General features: G+C 34.5%; 2 protein-coding genes across 3 annotated transcripts; one reads left to right on the top strand and one right to left on the bottom strand.

The window, feature by feature from the left end:
- The first annotated feature begins 1,287 nt into the window (after nt 1–1,287).
- LOC108193856 (FBD-associated F-box protein At4g10400-like) lies at nt 1,288–4,477 on the top strand. Of its 2 annotated transcripts, none has more exons than XM_017360691.2 (3): nt 1,288–2,494; nt 2,734–2,901; nt 3,727–4,477. In XM_017360691.2, exons 1-3 carry the CDS (start codon nt 1,364–1,366, stop codon nt 3,748–3,750), a joined length of 1,323 nt encoding a protein of 440 aa, XP_017216180.1. In that variant the 5' UTR covers nt 1,288–1,363; the 3' UTR covers nt 3,751–4,477. The 2 variants fall into 2 exon arrangements, with proteins under 2 accessions (XP_017216180.1, XP_017216179.1); XM_017360690.2 differs by having other exon boundaries at nt 3,664–4,477.
- A 1,059-nt stretch (nt 4,478–5,536) lies between these two features.
- LOC108195794 (pleiotropic drug resistance protein 1) lies at nt 5,537–13,485 on the bottom strand. Its single transcript, XM_017362754.2, has 23 exons — nt 12,711–13,485; nt 12,496–12,616; nt 12,305–12,393; nt 12,080–12,164; nt 11,806–11,965; nt 11,620–11,696; nt 11,075–11,128; nt 10,900–10,990; nt 10,481–10,782; nt 10,093–10,374; nt 9,662–9,978; nt 9,399–9,559; nt 9,205–9,308; nt 8,955–9,111; nt 8,704–8,867; nt 8,261–8,593; nt 7,823–8,113; nt 7,429–7,512; nt 7,067–7,200; nt 6,720–6,947; nt 6,458–6,629; nt 6,097–6,351; nt 5,537–6,003 (listed from the first exon to the last, which is right to left on the bottom strand). Exons 1-23 carry the CDS (start codon nt 13,094–13,096, stop codon nt 5,731–5,733), a joined length of 4,320 nt encoding a protein of 1,439 aa, XP_017218243.2. The 5' UTR covers nt 13,097–13,485; the 3' UTR covers nt 5,537–5,730.
- Between the last annotated feature and the right edge of the window lie 3,076 nt (nt 13,486–16,561).

Here is a 16,561-nt window from a genome sequence, read left to right as displayed (position 1 = left end):
GATAACATAATGTTAATAATCAAATCCGAACCTAACGTTAGTGACAAAAAAAATAATCCGAACCTAACATAGTGGCAAAAAAGAAAAAAATTATAGTTCAGTGGTAGGTTTCTAAACAAATACTAAGTTGGGTGGCAAAAAAATCTATTTTCCCTTATATATAGTACTTTTATGTACCCAAGATCGTTTATCTTGGATGATAAGAATTTGACATGCATTTTATGACTTCTAAAAGATGTAGTCTCATAAATTATTTTATTTTTTTTTCCGAATAAAAATTTAGTGTTTGAATTTTTAGACGCAAAAAAAAAAATCTCATAAATCATCGAAGATTAAGTTTTCCTCTCTATTAATTTATCTTTATCTTGAAAATTATAATAAGATAAAGTTATTAAAATTTATGAAGATAAACTTAAGAGAGATCTTAGGCTGAACTAGTCGATTGAAACTTTAATAGTAAAATATGATGCATCGTATCACTCAACTAGACATTATTTTATCAGAGAGCGGAGGAATTGTTTGAAGTCATTGATTCCATATTGATGGTTTAATTAATTTATAGAAATCTAATTATGATTTCATTTTAATATTTTATCGCTTCATTTTATGTTATTATTTATATATATAAAGATATAAATATACATCACATTAGCAAGTCCAATAGGTGTGCTAAATCAAGTCTTAAATCCAAAAATAGGGAATATGGGATAAAATTGCACTCCAACACTATGCTAGTGATGTGCTAAATCACTAGCACAAGCCTCCCCTTCCCTATTTTTAGAATATGCTAATCACTTCTAAACTATTTTTATCATTAAAATATTCATTTCCATCTCTCCTCCACATCATTTCCCTTTTCACAACATCCCAAAATGTTTAAATTTAATAATATTATAATAATAGGGAATGGATATAGGGAGTACTATTGGAGTTCATGTGCTAAATAATCTTGTGCTAAATCACTAAGACATATTATTTTATAATATTTTTAGGGAAGCTCTTAGCATAGTGTTGGACTTGCTCTTATATACTATCACTATGTATTAATGATGCTACAAAAAAATATCACATTGCTAATAATCATATCCGAACTTAAGTTTGTGACTAAAAACAAATCCAAACCTAAAATTAGTGACTAAAATGAAAAAAGAATTAGTTGAGTGGTAAGTTTCTAAAAACATAATAACTTGGTTGACAAAAAAATCTATTTTCCTTTTTCAAAAAATTAAGTCGTTAAATTTTTTAAAAATAAGTTGCCCCAAACAGGGTTGTGGACTCGTGGTAAGACAAAAGTCGGATGAATAAGCGATTGAATTGTACTGAAGGGTTAGGTTAGAAGAGAGCAAGCAGAGCAGAGCGAGAAATGGGGTCTGGAGAGAAGAAGAAAGCAAGAACAAGAGCATTTCCTCAACAACTCGGAGACGAAGACAGACTCAGCAGATTGCCTGATGAACTCATTCACAAAATCCTCTCATTTGTAGATGCAAAACAGGCTGTCGAAACCTGCACTCTCTCGAGACGATGGCAGCTTCTATGGACCACTCTCCCTTTTCTCCAAATCGGTCCGTATCAAATCTCTGAATCTAAATATGTTGCTAATTTCATCCGTCGTATTTTTTCTGATCGAAACCCTCAATCCAATATTTCTGATTTGAAGTTTCGTGTTTACAATGCGACGTGTTCCTGGAATTTTTTTGAAGAGTTTGCACACTATGCAATTTCCCATAATGCGCAATCATTATATCTTGAACTATTACGTGATCATATACCTTTTAAGTTGTCCACTTTCAGCTCTGTGTCGTTAAACAAACTTACATTAAAAGTGAGTCTCGAAACATGTGAACTGCAATCGGATTTTTGGGATTTACCTGCCTTAACAACTCTCCGCCTCAAGTATGTGCGTTCTTACGAAGATAAACAGAGAAATTCATGGCTGAAGGATTCATTGTTCACATGCTTGCCTGCCCTAACAACTCTGTGTCTTGAGGGTTGGGATTTATCGGGCTCATCTTCTTTCAGTTTGCCAGCTTTAACAACACTCCGTCTGTGTCACTGTATGTTGCCCAAAGTTTGGGACTTACCGGCTTTATTAAGTCTACAACTGGATAATATATATGTTTCTGCCAAAGTGAGTGACATAATTTCTGCACTTGTCAATCTAAAAAATCTTACATTATTTCTAACACTTAACCAGGGAAATTGTTTCATTTCTTGTCCTCCTCAATTGTTGAACCTGAGTATCAGAGCCCGCCTCAAGCATTCTCCTTCTATCAATATTGTGGTTTCAGCACCAAAACTCTGCAACTTCAATTCTTTTGGTATCTTTACGGTCATAACTGGAGTTCCCGAGTTAGAGAATGTTAATATAAGTTTACAGGGTTGGTTTCAAAACGTGATATTGACACAAAGGAAACAATTTTATTGGCAGTTAACAAATATGCTTCTAGGACTTTGTAATGCGAAGCATCTCACTTTTGACTTGGAGAGCATTGAGGTAACTTTATATATGTTGTCTGATTGGTGATAAAAGTAATAACTTTTATTTTCTTGTCTGATTGAAGACACTATTGGTATTTATTTGTGGAACTTGAGGCCTTTGGTTAAATTTGTCTTGGACAATGGCTGTTATATAGTATTTAACAATTTTATGTACATTCAATTCGTCCTATATCTTTAAAACTCAATTTTTTTATATTTTGCTTGATCTCCTCTCCTTCATATTTGTTGCTATAGGTGCTCAGTAAGATTTCCAACATTCTTGCTAGTTTACCTTCCCCATTCAGTAAGTTGGAGTATGTGAAGTTACCAAGGGGATTCGAAGAGTCAAATATATCTGGTGCTCTTAGAAGCTATTTACTTGGCGGCTCTCCCAATGCCACCTTCGTCACAAAACTGCCCCAGGTAATTAAGAATTCATCCTTATTTGGAACTCAGATGTATTTGTTTATGTCGATTGTAAATGATAAGAAGCATGTATCTTTTGTTATGAAATAGGTGTATCTTTTTCAACTTATGATATTGTGACGGGAAACAAGGGAGCTATCTATTATCTATAGTTTCGATTACTTATTTACTCTATTATGTTAACATCCAAATTGTGGAAATAGTTTATGCCCAAGCTCAGTGCTTTTTGTTGGTTGTTCTCATTTCAGGTTGTGCCTATTCTAGGCTTCTAGCTTTTTGTTGCATAAATTTTTGTTAGTACTATTTCTTTACATTTTTATTTTTCAAATACAAGTTAGTTTTAATTATAAATAAAACCAAATCAAGCTTAAAATTGTGTAGAAACATCCAAATACCTAAGGTCAAAGTTCGCTGACATTTGAAATTTTCGATTGACTTTAAATTGTAGACAAACTGGATCTTATTATTTTTTATTGCTAATAGAAACTCTTCACCATAAAAAAATTTACCTCATAGTCTGAACTCTTCACGGGTCATTGATATATTTAGGTGCTCTATACAACTTATACACTTGATGATACATAGTATTTGAAGATCTTATTAATATTACATTGATCTAAGAATTTAGTTGTTTGAAAATTTATTATCCTTGCTTTTGACCTGGAATGATCAAATTTGTTGTTTTGAGATCTAGAATGATGCACAATTCAAATTCTTTGCATTGACCTTGTTTATCATGAACCTAAATTCATCCGACAGAAAAAAATTGTGGAAGATTCCATGGTAGATGCTAACAGGGTTTGTCATACTGACGCTATGTAGAAGGGACAGACAAAGATCAAGTGAGCTCTTCAAGAGGGCAAAGAGATTCTGGGTTATGGCAGAGCCATGAGGTTAGTATTGAGTTTGTAGGCCTGCTTGATCGCATTATGCATAAGTACCCTGAAACCTTTAAGCACTTCAACACAAAAAACAAGAAGTTATGTACAATGAATCTGAATATGTTGTGCACCTCACTGAACGACTTTTTCAAAATATCTATGGCTGATGTTGATTCTGAGATGATAGGGGAGTACAGGGAAGTATTTTCTTACTTACAGAATCAGGGACTTGACGTAAGTTGGGTTTTGGACCGCCTGAATTATATAGAACATCTCCGGTTTTCAAAGCCCCTGTTTAGTGAGCTTCACTCAATTGATTGTCATATCGACAATGCTAAAAGCAAAGTACAAGAGCTGCAGGCTCTTCGCTTGGAGAAGTTGTCAGAAATCGAGAAAGCTTTTGGAACTAGGGGTACTAACCTCACTTCTGGTTTCATTGGAGATGATCTACTGGCGAGTCTTTAACATTGCTGGTTCGGTTGAACGTTCAAAAGTTGTTCGGATGCCTTGGTGTACTGTCCATTGTCTATCCCAGAACTGTTTAGTACCTCAGAAGTATTTTGCTTGCTTACATTTTATCGAACTGGTTATCATATATTGCACGAATGCTTGTTTTGATGTCAGCTATATTTTAAGTACAATGCTGAACAAGTAATTTCGGAAGCTAATGCATAATGATGCTAATTTTGGTATGTTGGTATGGTTTGTTCTTGATCTGCAATTGTTGCCAAAAGTAAGATGGTTCATTTTCTCTTTGATACTGTTAATTAAAATTTTCTCCACTTTTTTAAATATGCGGAAGAACGCTAAAAGGGATTTATACAAAAACTCAGCGAGTTAATTACATGGATATGATCTGCTCGGTCAGAAATCAACATCGTAGAATAAAAACATAATCAGAATTTGCATATGTTGTTAGCTACTAGAGTACTACTGCCTCAGTTATGGTAACCAAAATTCAGATTTCTGAAAATTACTGAAATACTGGAATATTTAGTTAAAATGTTAGATTTTTTTAATAAATCTGATAATATTGAATAAGATTTGAAATTTTAACTAAAAACTTGATAATATTCAATTGAAATTATTTAAAATATATTAAAATTCGATAGTATTTAAAGATTTGCGATTTTCTTATAATTTTATAAAGTGATGGATTTTATAAATTCAGTGTACACCTGTGATACATTATATCTCAGATTCGCGTAAATCAAAATTACACGTAATTCATAAAGATTCAAGATCATGATTGATTCTTTAAATTCCGGTTTTAATACACCCCTTTGTTCAAGTCTATTACCAGTTTAACCACCAAGAAATGCTAAACTATGAACTATCGAATCCATACCATACTCTCAGCATACTTCACTACTTCAGTGTTTAAAGTGGTACTATTAAACCCATTTATTTATTACTTTTTCTCTGCTCTCTCTCTCTCTCTCTCTCTCTGAAAGTCACAAATTATACAACCAGACTGCGAGTGACTCTGGTGATTTTTGTTGAACTTCTTACATTTTTTCTAGATTCCGGATCCCTGACATACGTATGTTAATATTTTTTCCTACCAAATAAATGCTAGTATCATTCATATGTTATAGACCGGTTTTGATTTTTCAAAAATTGAATTTGCAGAGATAGATTATGTTAATAACCAAGAAAACATATGCAGAAGCACAGATTTCGCAACGACCACAACACACAAACTCAGGCACTATCTGTATATTTGCAGGGAGTAAAAATTGATTCATGTATCAACCGAGAAACCAGCAAGAACTTGATAACGATTAATAATGTAAAATAAAATAAAGTTTAATTAGTTGCGTATTTTCTTTACATGGAAGGAAGTACAGTAAACAAAGACAGCATTACAACAATTTGAGAGTTTTTACGTTTTGCTGACACTAAATCAGCAAATATCGCGATAAATAGTTCCTACCAAAGCTTTCTACCGTCTCTGGAAGTTGAACGCTTTAATGGAGTAGGCGAATATGGCGCCAAAAGCAATTGCAAATCCAGCTGTTGCAAGTGCAACTGCCCAGACAGAATCATGGTTAAACCCGAAATAATCTTCAATAAATTTCTGAACAGTTTGCCTTCCATCATTATCGTCAGGAATGGTCTTATCGGTAATATCTCCAAATTGTGATGCAATTAGACCGTACAATGTGTAAGCAACGGGACATGCCCAAGCGTACCACCTCCACCACTTGGGCGTACTCTGTTGTTGACATACATGGATAGTAAAAATTAAAATTTGTTGTCTGTATAACTTGATGAAATAGGAAAATGTATTTTAGGTACTAAAACTTACAGGTCGTGGGATGATGAATCCTGAAAAGAGATTCCATATTCCATAAAATGCAGCAGCGATGATTGCAGCAATATCAGCATTGGGAGTCACGGCCACAGTCATCATACCGAAGTAGGTGAAGTAAAGGAAGGTGAAAAACATGAAGAACAGATACCAGAGGAATTTTGCGACTGTCCAGTCGAATCCAATCATAGAATAGACAATAATACCATACACTCCAGCTTGAAACATGATATACGGAATTTCTACTAAAACCTGCAAAGGAAAAAAGTAGATTAATTTCAATAATAAGTGTATATATGAACACAAATTATCAACCTTTGCAACAGAAAAAAACACTCAACAAGAGAGGAACAATCACCTGTGCAAAGGCATAGGGCAAAGCTGAGTACATTCCGGCAGCTCTTTCCCTGTAAAACACTGTTCGTTCTACGGCGACAACCGGTTGCACTGAAGCAGCATTTTGGACCCCAAGAAAGAGGCAAGCAGCATACATAGAACCCATTGCATTAAAGAGATCCTGACGAGTATCCCTGCAAATTAAAATTCATCCATTTAAATGAGAAAAGGACACAGATAGAACAGTTTTGATCATTTAAAGAGTTCTGTAACTGTAAACTTACATTTTGGAACCGAGGTCCCAGAACATCGACCCAAACATAATTGCTATAGCTGTCGTGAAAAGAAATCTCACTGCAGTATAAGATGTGTTTCTCCAGTACGAGCATCGTTGTTTCCATAAACATGCTACACACTGAACTATGAAAGATTGTGAGTACTGAGTAGGAAAGCTAATATCCGATGAACCAGGACGAGGTGCACTTAATTCCCTAATTAGGGCTTTGTTTCTCCTGTACAATTTATACAAAAGAACATTTATTATGATGTTTAAAACAAGTAACAGGAAATTGCACAATAGATAAATATAAGTTTTCAGTAAAATTCAATGACTCGTGGCAAGGGAACCTACTTGTAGAGATCCGAATTGTGGTAAATCTCAGTGAAATCAACCCCCAGAATCATTTCTTGAGATGATGCAGTAACTTCCAGCATCCAGGTAGCTGGATTATACCCATCTTTGATTTTACTTATTCCATCAATCGCCTTAAAAAAAAGGTTAAGAATTTAGTATAATAATTCAAATACTAGTACAGTACCTCCCTGTCCTAAACATGTTCTTCCATATATGTAAATCTATATATAAAATTATTGTTTTTTTATAGAAATATAGATTTATCTGATTAATATGCTTAAAACTTGATTAATGTTGGCAGACCACGACTTGCAGACAAAAGAAATATCAAACTTATAGCTTGTAATTGTTAATCTTACCTCAAAGTACTTGATCAAGTCACAAGAATGCCGACCCACTGGCCCAGCATATAACTCTAGTCCTCCTCGCTTCATCAGGAAAAGCTGCAATCATGTAAAATTATATTTTTTAGTATCTCTACAAGGAGAGGCTGACAAAAACTAAGTCTATTATGTATGAAATGTATATAAATATAAAGAGGCGGAGAGATGTGGGGAGGGTAACGGAAATTTTTTTGAGGTTTCCTTCACTTCATTCTGTATTTAAACATTCTCCTCTCCCTATATTTACTGTTTTCTGTAATATTTGGACAGGTGCATGTATAAGTGGGACATAAACACATGTATTTGACACATATGTGGATTATGTCTGTTGTATTACACAAGTAGGTGTGTTTATATAAGGATCTTTCACCTCATCAAAAGCTTCAAATATGTCGATACTTGGTTGATGGATAGTACAAACAACTGTTCTTCCCGTGTCTACAGTATTCCTAACTGTTCTCATCACGATTGCAGCAGCTCTTGCATCCAGCCCAGAAGTTGGTTCATCCATGAATATTATTGAGGGGTTTGATACCAATTCAACTGCAATGGTTAGCCTCTTGCGCTGCTCCGTCGACAGACCATTTACACCTGGCAACCCTACTAGAGCTTCCTTCAAGGTGTCCATTTCAACAAGTTCCAGAACTTCATTTACAAACATCTGCAAAAGACAGAAGATTAACTGGTAAGTTCTTTGCTCCATCTTAGAATGATTGTATATTTCCAGGCTCCAGAGGACTTAGGATTTGTGCACATAAGCAGATATACCACACCTTAAAAATTATTACTACATAAAATTCAGACAGACCTTTCTTTTTGCAGTATCAACTTCTGAAGGCAACCGCAACCAGGCTGAGTAGAGCAATGACTCGTAAACAGTCACATAAGGCGAGTGGATGTCATTCTGTTCACAATACCCCGCTATCCGTGCAAAAGTCTCCTGCTTCTTAGGATACCCCGAAACAGTAATGTTACCATCAATATATCCACCAGTTTTTCGACCAGCTAGCACATCCATCAGAGTTGTTTTACCAGCACCACTGACACCCATTAGAGCTGTAAGGACACCTGGCCTGAATGCTCCACTCACACCTTTGAGAAGTAATAGTTTATCTTCAGTAACACCTTGCTCTTTCATTTCCTATACAAGTTTGATTAAGGACAAGTTACATCCATGTCTTTGAAATGTAACAAGTTTCGCAATTAAACTAGACAAGACAAAAACTGGTGAATTCAATCCTTTCTACATACCTGTGGCATGTCAACAGAATATTTAATATCATCAAATGTGATAGAATGTGGTTCAAATGGGAGAACCATTCCTTTCTTTTTCTGATTTCCAGCAGCGGACTCTTCCAATTCAGTGGCAGCAGGATCACTTTCATCTGGTAAAGTGGCTTGTGGTTTCCCCAGAGCTACAGGTTACGGTGCATGTCAGTAAACTACTCGACTGTATTGAAAAGTAAGAGCAAACTTAAGATGAGAGAAAGTAAATCACTCACGGTCGAGATACATAAGTGCCAATGTGTACCCAAAGTTGAGTAGCAGAATAAATCCAACAAGTGCCCCTGCCCCTATCCAATACCAGTATGCATATGGAAAGAATCCTCGACTCTTCAGAACTGCGACCCCAATGGTATCGTTCGAATTTTTATTTAACTTGTCAAGAGAAAAAATATATAATCAGTTTATTTTGACAAAGAATAGAAAGGGGCAAAAATGAAAACGGCATGTTAAGTACGATAAGATTACCTTGTGCCATTGGTGACCAAGGAATTCATTAACAGCAATGGCATTCATGCCATACATCATTGGGGAGCTATAATAACCCCATATCCAATAAGATGCAACATCCCCTGTAGCATCATTCAATATAAGGAATAGGCTCAGTCAATGTCAAAAGATAACAAGAAATCAGAAAATGGAAGTCCAGTGCCACATCATACCTCGAGCTAGGACAAAGCCACCCAATGCGAAAAGTATAAGCAATGCAAATCCTCCAAATGTGTTTGCAAGAATCATATTCCTTCCCAGTGCCCCCACCATGCGGAAGAGTCCAGAAGCCATTTGGTTGACCAGTAAGAGTATCAGGTATTGTTTAGCAAATCTGCAATTAGTGTCGTTTTTCAGAATCACAGGCAAAAAGATATAAGAGTTATGAATCTCTAAAGATAGGATTTCAGACAACTGTCCCCAATGAATAATTTACCTTGTAATATTTGGATCAAATCCAATAACATAATAAGTGAGGAAGACCCACACGCCAACTTCCAGAAATGTCACAGGTATTTTCGTTATCCATGTTGGAAGAGCATATGACCATGCAGGAAAAAAGAGAAGGTCTCTTTGCTTGTAAAAGACAGGAAGCTTCGCTATAGTCATGGCAAGCTCTGCCAATCCATTAAACATCAGCATAACAACACCAAAAAATAAAGCACCCATGTACAAGTTTCCTTCAGTAAATGTATCTTGGCTCAACTCAGTTCTTAAGAACAATGTCATGGTTATCAATGACATCACTGTAAGCTACAAAAGATCACAAGTAAACAGTATTAGTTTAGGAATAATGCATTCAACTGCATAGAAATAGACATGAATGAAGAAATATGCAAAAAAAAAATTCGTATATAGTAAACTCACTTGAAACAACTTAAATATGTAGACAAATGAGTTCCTCTTCATAAGCAAAATTTCTCTTGCAGTTACAGCTTTCAAAAGTTCAGTCTTGTTAACACCATACTTCTCAGTCGTCAAAGCAGCTGGATGGCTTTTACTTTTATCATATGAGGTTGCAAGATCGTTTCCAACTCGTTGTCCAACATGGAATGACTGGAAAGCCTCGGAGAATTCTTTTGATGTAACAAATCTGTAAGGCTGATCTTTGTGTAGCCAGTACTGTTTCTGATCCTTCTTTGATGTCACCTGCACCCGGAAATAATCTTAGACTTGAAATATGTAGGGTTTTTAAGTTGTTTTACAAAATTACAATCATGCAAAGTGATTGAACATAGTGAACATGGTCACTTACTTCTTGCAAGAAATCAGCAACACCTTTTCTTTGTGGACACTTAAAACCCATAGATTCGAAAAAGGAGAGCACGTGTTCACGGGAACCCTGATACACTATGTGGCCATCAGATAAGAGTATGATGTCATCGAACAGCTCAAAAGTCTCTGGTGCTGGCTGCAAGAGAGATATGAGAGCAGTTCCTTGCAGAATGTGCACACTATGCTGGAGTGCTTTTACAATTTGAAATGTTGTGGAACTATCCAAACCAGTAGAAATTTCATCCATAAAAAGTGCTCTTGCTGGTCCCACCAACATCTCTCCTGTAATTAGTAATATTAGCTAATGATCATTAACGTAGCCATTCATCAATTTTCTTGAGAGCTGAATATGAATTCTAAGGCTTTTTTAACTTGTTGTAACATGTTTAAGAAAGAAACCTGTTGTAACACGCTTCTTTTGTCCTCCAGATATTCCCCTAATCATCTGGTCTCCTACCATAGTGTCTGCACACACATCAAGTCCCAAAACCTACAATAATAAGAGTGACAAATTCAGCCATTATGTTACATTTGCCAAATGTGATTGTGAAGATTCTATGGAATATACGTATACCTTCAGGACATAATCTGTCACCACACTAGCTTCTTGACCTGCTGTTGCAGCTGCCTGAATTAAGGTGACAAATATGTAAGTTAAAAGATGGGGAGAGACTCATATAAACTAGGATATTTCTTGCACTTCTCCCACTAGTTTTTCCCCTTCACACACAAACAAATTATACTTTAAGTTTTTTCATTAGTGTCCGACTCTTCAGTAATCACGTTAATTCAGGAATTCAAGCTTCTGTACATATACGGAGAGTTTTACATGCATTACAGTACAGACACCAGAATCGTGTAGGCAAAGATTTATATTTTTTGAACTGAATGTGTCCATGTAAAAGTTTTTGCTTTATTTACTTTCAGATGTTTCTATCTTTTGCCACCTTTGTCGGTGATAGCAATTAAATGAACTTTAAGAAAACACATCATCACCTTTATATTTAATTTTCTTCAGTTTCCGGTAAGACTATGAAGTTTAAAATGTTTCCGAAAATGTAATATGTACAGTTTTCATTTTGGTTTTCCTACCGGAATGATAATGTATCTGAATATTACCTTCATGTAAATATCGACATCAGGATCAGGTTTAATATTTGCGTCTTTCTCTCTTCTTGCCAGCTCTGCCAACATTTCTGAAAAAATTGAAACAGGTATTACATATAGAAGAACATTGTCTCAGAAGCAGATCAATCTTCTAAACTAAAACTTATTACAATAAAAATGACAAAAGCTACAACTAACCATAGCGTGATCCGACCCCTTGGCATCGTGCTGAGAAAGCCAATGTTTCCCTTACTGTCATTTCTCCTATATGAAGATCATATTGACTGATATACGCAGCTGTTCTCTGGGGAACAAACTCTTGCATGCTGTGACCATTGTAAGTCACACTTCCAGAAGTCTAGCATTTGCATTTATTTTTTCAGATCAGTTTCCAAATCCAACACAAAGGGACAAAATTCTTGAGCTAATATCGACAAGTCCATAAAAATTTAATAGGTTGCAGATAGTAAACCTTTAGGGTGGGATCGAGCTTCCCAGCCAAGGCAAGCATCAGTGTAGTCTTTCCTGAACTAGGAGGACCTAAAAGTAATGTCATCCTGAAACACACCATAGGAAAAACAATATTGGAAAAAGATTCCTTCAATACATAAACTGAAAAAGACAAATAAATAATCTGATTCATCCAAAATAAATATAAAAATTATCTGAATACTCTTGTTGACTGCATCAAACTTACCTGCAAGGTTTGAGGACTCCGCTAACGTCTTCAAGGATAGTTAATTTCTTCTTGTTATTAGGAAGTAAATGGAAAATGCCTAAAATTCCCTATAGAGACCAAATTAAAGAAACAATAAATATTCCGATAAAAATCCATAAACAACTATGAACTATATAACAATACAAGTGTCAACATCTATGTGTTATTACCTCCAAAATACTAAGATTGAAGTTAATAAAAGAAGGCAAAGCTCTGCTTCCTACAAAAGCTTCTGCTTCGATATTCAAATTCTGGAATCTGACCTCGATTGTTGGTAACTCAACTCCAACTCTATCAAAATCAACCCAATCACAAATCAATAAACATCCAATTTTCACAAATCAACAAATCACAAGATCCAACATAAACAAAAACAAATCAATACCTATCGATTCGATCCCTGAGCTTCATCAAGAACTTCTCATTATCCTCCTCAGCAACCTTCACCAGCCTCTCAAGCAAATTCTTCCTCTGCTGAATCCCAAGATCATCAACATCAACTTCATCAAATCCAGCACCTTGTGATCCAAGAAGCAACCCTTTCCTCAGCCTATCAAAAGTAGGCAGCTTCTCAAGAGAAGCCCATTTCAAGGCCTCCTCATCATCCTCATCTCTCACAGACTTAGAAAACACATCCATTCCCTGATCTCTCCAGATTGAAGTACTCCCAGTCCTCATGCTCCCCATTCTCACACTCCCCATCTTCTCCCTTGAGCTCCTCCCACTCTGCCTTATACTATGACTAGCCCTATAAATATTAGCCCCATCCATCTTTACTAAAACCAATCAAAACTCAAAACCCTCAAGAATCACCTCAAAACAAGCACACCCCACAAGCTATATCATCAAGAACTCTCTCAAACCCTCACTTAATTCCACAATCTCTGCAACTAAACTTTTTATAGCCTGTACTAATGGAAAGACAGAGAGAAATGAGGAGATGAAACTCTGTACTCTGTAAAGTAGTTGATATAGCAATAAACTAAGGCCAAAAATAGAATATATAAAGATGAATTATTGGGTGTGGGAGAAATATGAAAGCCATCGAATTTGAAAAGTCAGGGAAGTCTAGAACACGAGACACTTGAATCTTTCTTTGTTTTCAAGTTTTATTACAGCGGTCATGTGCTGCTGTGCTGTGGCATTAGTTTAAAGACCATAATTTAAGTACTGGAGTTGTAGTCAAATATCTACACCCGATAAACTAGGGTAGAACTAGAACCCCACTTTCTGGGTACCGTTAAAGATATTCCACGTGGATGATAATGTATGTCATGTTAGCCCATGTCTCTGGAAATTACTATTTTCCGATTCGATTTTTAAAATCTAATTATATCCGATATTTATCAAGACTATATAAAATAATAATAATGAATAAAACTTAATTTGTGGTTCATGATTGTAGAAATATAATAATAGAAATTAATCGATTAACTTATCGATCCAAAATTTATCAGGAATTTATCAGAAACGGTTGGATAAATAAAAGAATTTTGGTCCAATCAAAATGAAATCGATAAATTTGTAATATATGTTTTTACGATTAATCAAGAATTTTTAAAACTCACACACGGTCTCGTAATCACGTAAATTAAATTTTTGGAAGTTTATTTTGACTATGTAATTCCACAATTCTCAGAGGGGTTGGCCCTTAAAAATATCCTATGTGAATGTTACAGTAGGTGTTACGTTGAAGTTCAAGTGTTCAACGTTATGCATGTGTGCGGTAATCTCGTTTGTCAATTGTCAAAAGACTGGGTCTTTCAATGTTTTGCTGGGTTATATCATCTCTCTGTGAACCTTTAGGTTAAGTGGTTATTTTTTATTATAAAAATATTGATCTTTTTAACCGTCAGTTATCGGATCAATGTCGTTGAATAGTATATATTTATAAAGGAAAAATTTGGAGTTTAACTAGTATCGTACAGAAGTGGGATTAGGTTCTGCTCCATGAACTTAATATAACAAGTGACTGAATTAATCTCGGTCCCAACAAAACGAAATAATATTTTTACGCGAAATATTTCTTGCCAAAGATATCTGTTATCTGTTATCTGATTATATATACTATGCAGGACGGAATTATAATATTCATTTTTCTATTATGTGTTTTTAATATGTGATTTAATATAAAACTAATATGTTATAATAATTCAATATATTTGATAATCTTTGATATAATAAACCATCAATATATTATATATATATATATATATATAATATAATAATTTAATATATTCGATGATCTTTGATTAGTATAAAACTAATAGGTCCAACTAAAAATTATAATAAGGTAGCAAAGATATTACGTTGGTTTTAGTTTTTTCTTCTTATTGTAGGACTTTCCAAATTCCAAATTTGACCCGGCCTATTCAATTTTGACCGAGGTTATATTTAGTTTGACCTCATTTTATTGGGAACTGGATGATGTTCCAGTAGTGTAGAATCAATTTAAAAAAAGATCTGCATTGAGTACTCAATCCTGTCGATTATTTCTTTAATATATTCGATCGTTTTCATTTATCTACCTATTTCTCAGTTTCTTGTAAAACGAAAAGTTTAGATCTAGCGGCTATTATTGAGGAGAGCAGCTAAATAAGAATAATAGTAATTGATATAAGACAAGCTTCTAGATTTATTGTCAACCAAAAAGCAGAAACTTCAAAGTCAATAATTAAGTTAGGCATTTCTGGGAGAAAAAAGAAAGGCCATTCACCTTTCAATAATATGTTAAATTCTTATATAAACACTAAATAACATCTAATAACTAAATTTTAAAAGAAAGTAAATAATTGTAACTTGAACAATTTCAATTAGGCGGTATCTGTTTCACCAATAAATTGCTTCAATAATTTTAATAAAGTATTCCAATATCAAATGATAATATCGAGACACAAAAACTTGTGATAGCTGTAAAACAAAACCACTGCATAGTTTAAACAAAAAGGCCACTACATAAAAGACATAATCGTGTTATTCACTCCCCTTTCAAAGTAAAAAACATTTGATATTTTGCACTTATTTGAAAGTACATAAAAATAAGAGATTTATAAATTATTTCTTCAATTATGTTTTTCTAAGTACTCTATGTTCCGGACTAAATATTGACCGAAATTTATATATATTAAATAATTGAAAAAAATTAAAAAACATATATTATTCAAATCTACATTTATTTTATCTTAAGATATATTTTTCGATTTTTAGAGATCATGTAAGAATAATTACTCGTGTCGAAGTTTGATCAACTTGACCATAAAAAGTCAAAAATAAGACAAAAGAAGAAAGTATGATTTTAAAATCAAAAACCAGTTAGAAACAATTAATCTTTTGATTTTTTTACATGGCTCATTCACATGTACTTACTCATCATACTAATTTTCTCATAATTTTTGCAACCAAAGTTATAATATTTAATTTATTTGCAAAAATATAGCATCATATATAGACAAATAACCTAACATAATATTTTCGATAATAAAATTTTATAAATCTATCAAAATCAGAAAAATAAATAAATTCCCAAAAAATATACTGAATAGTAAAACCCGGCCAAAAAGGCACAAGTCACAACATAACTACTAAAGGCAACATATTAAAATAATGTTACTGCAGCCTAAATAACTGTAGCACCACCAATCCACTAGACTATTTATAAATGATTTCACTCCGGTAAACTAATATTTTACTAACAAGAATGTAATATTTTTTATGGATAATAGGTTGATCACAATTGGTGGAGCCAAAGCCCCATGAGCCAGACCTGACCCCGATAAAACCCTAGCCTATTGGCTGGATTTATATTAATTTAAAATATCGTGTATAGTTATACACGAGGTGCTGGCGGCTGTCACCGGCTGTTAAGGTTATTTCATGGTGGGCTTTCACTTGCTCATGAAGAAAAAGCCAAGATTCACCTGTTTTGTAGGGTAGGACCCTAGGATGGCATGAAATCATGGGCCAATAATCATTAATCCGTAATGTGGGTCTGCTTATCCGAGGTAGAGATGCACAAAAAATCTGTTCGGGCCAGATTCAGACCGGGCCAAAAAAATTCGGATTTTTTTCAAACCAGATCGGGTCGGGCTTTTTTAAAAATCGGGCCGGGCCGGGCCGGGTTTTTCCAAAAATACTAGGCCCGGTTTAGTTATAAAAAGCCCGGATTTTTCAAAAATCAGGATTTTATCCGGGTTTTTTTGAAAATATTAGGCCTGTTTTAGGCCCTCGGGCCGGGCC

This window comes from Daucus carota, chromosome 7, assembly GCF_001625215.2.
Source record: "Daucus carota subsp. sativus chromosome 7, DH1 v3.0, whole genome shotgun sequence".
NCBI classification, from domain to species: Eukaryota; Viridiplantae; Streptophyta; class Magnoliopsida; order Apiales; family Apiaceae; genus Daucus; species Daucus carota.
This window is presented reverse-complemented; position numbering and strand designations above follow the sequence as displayed.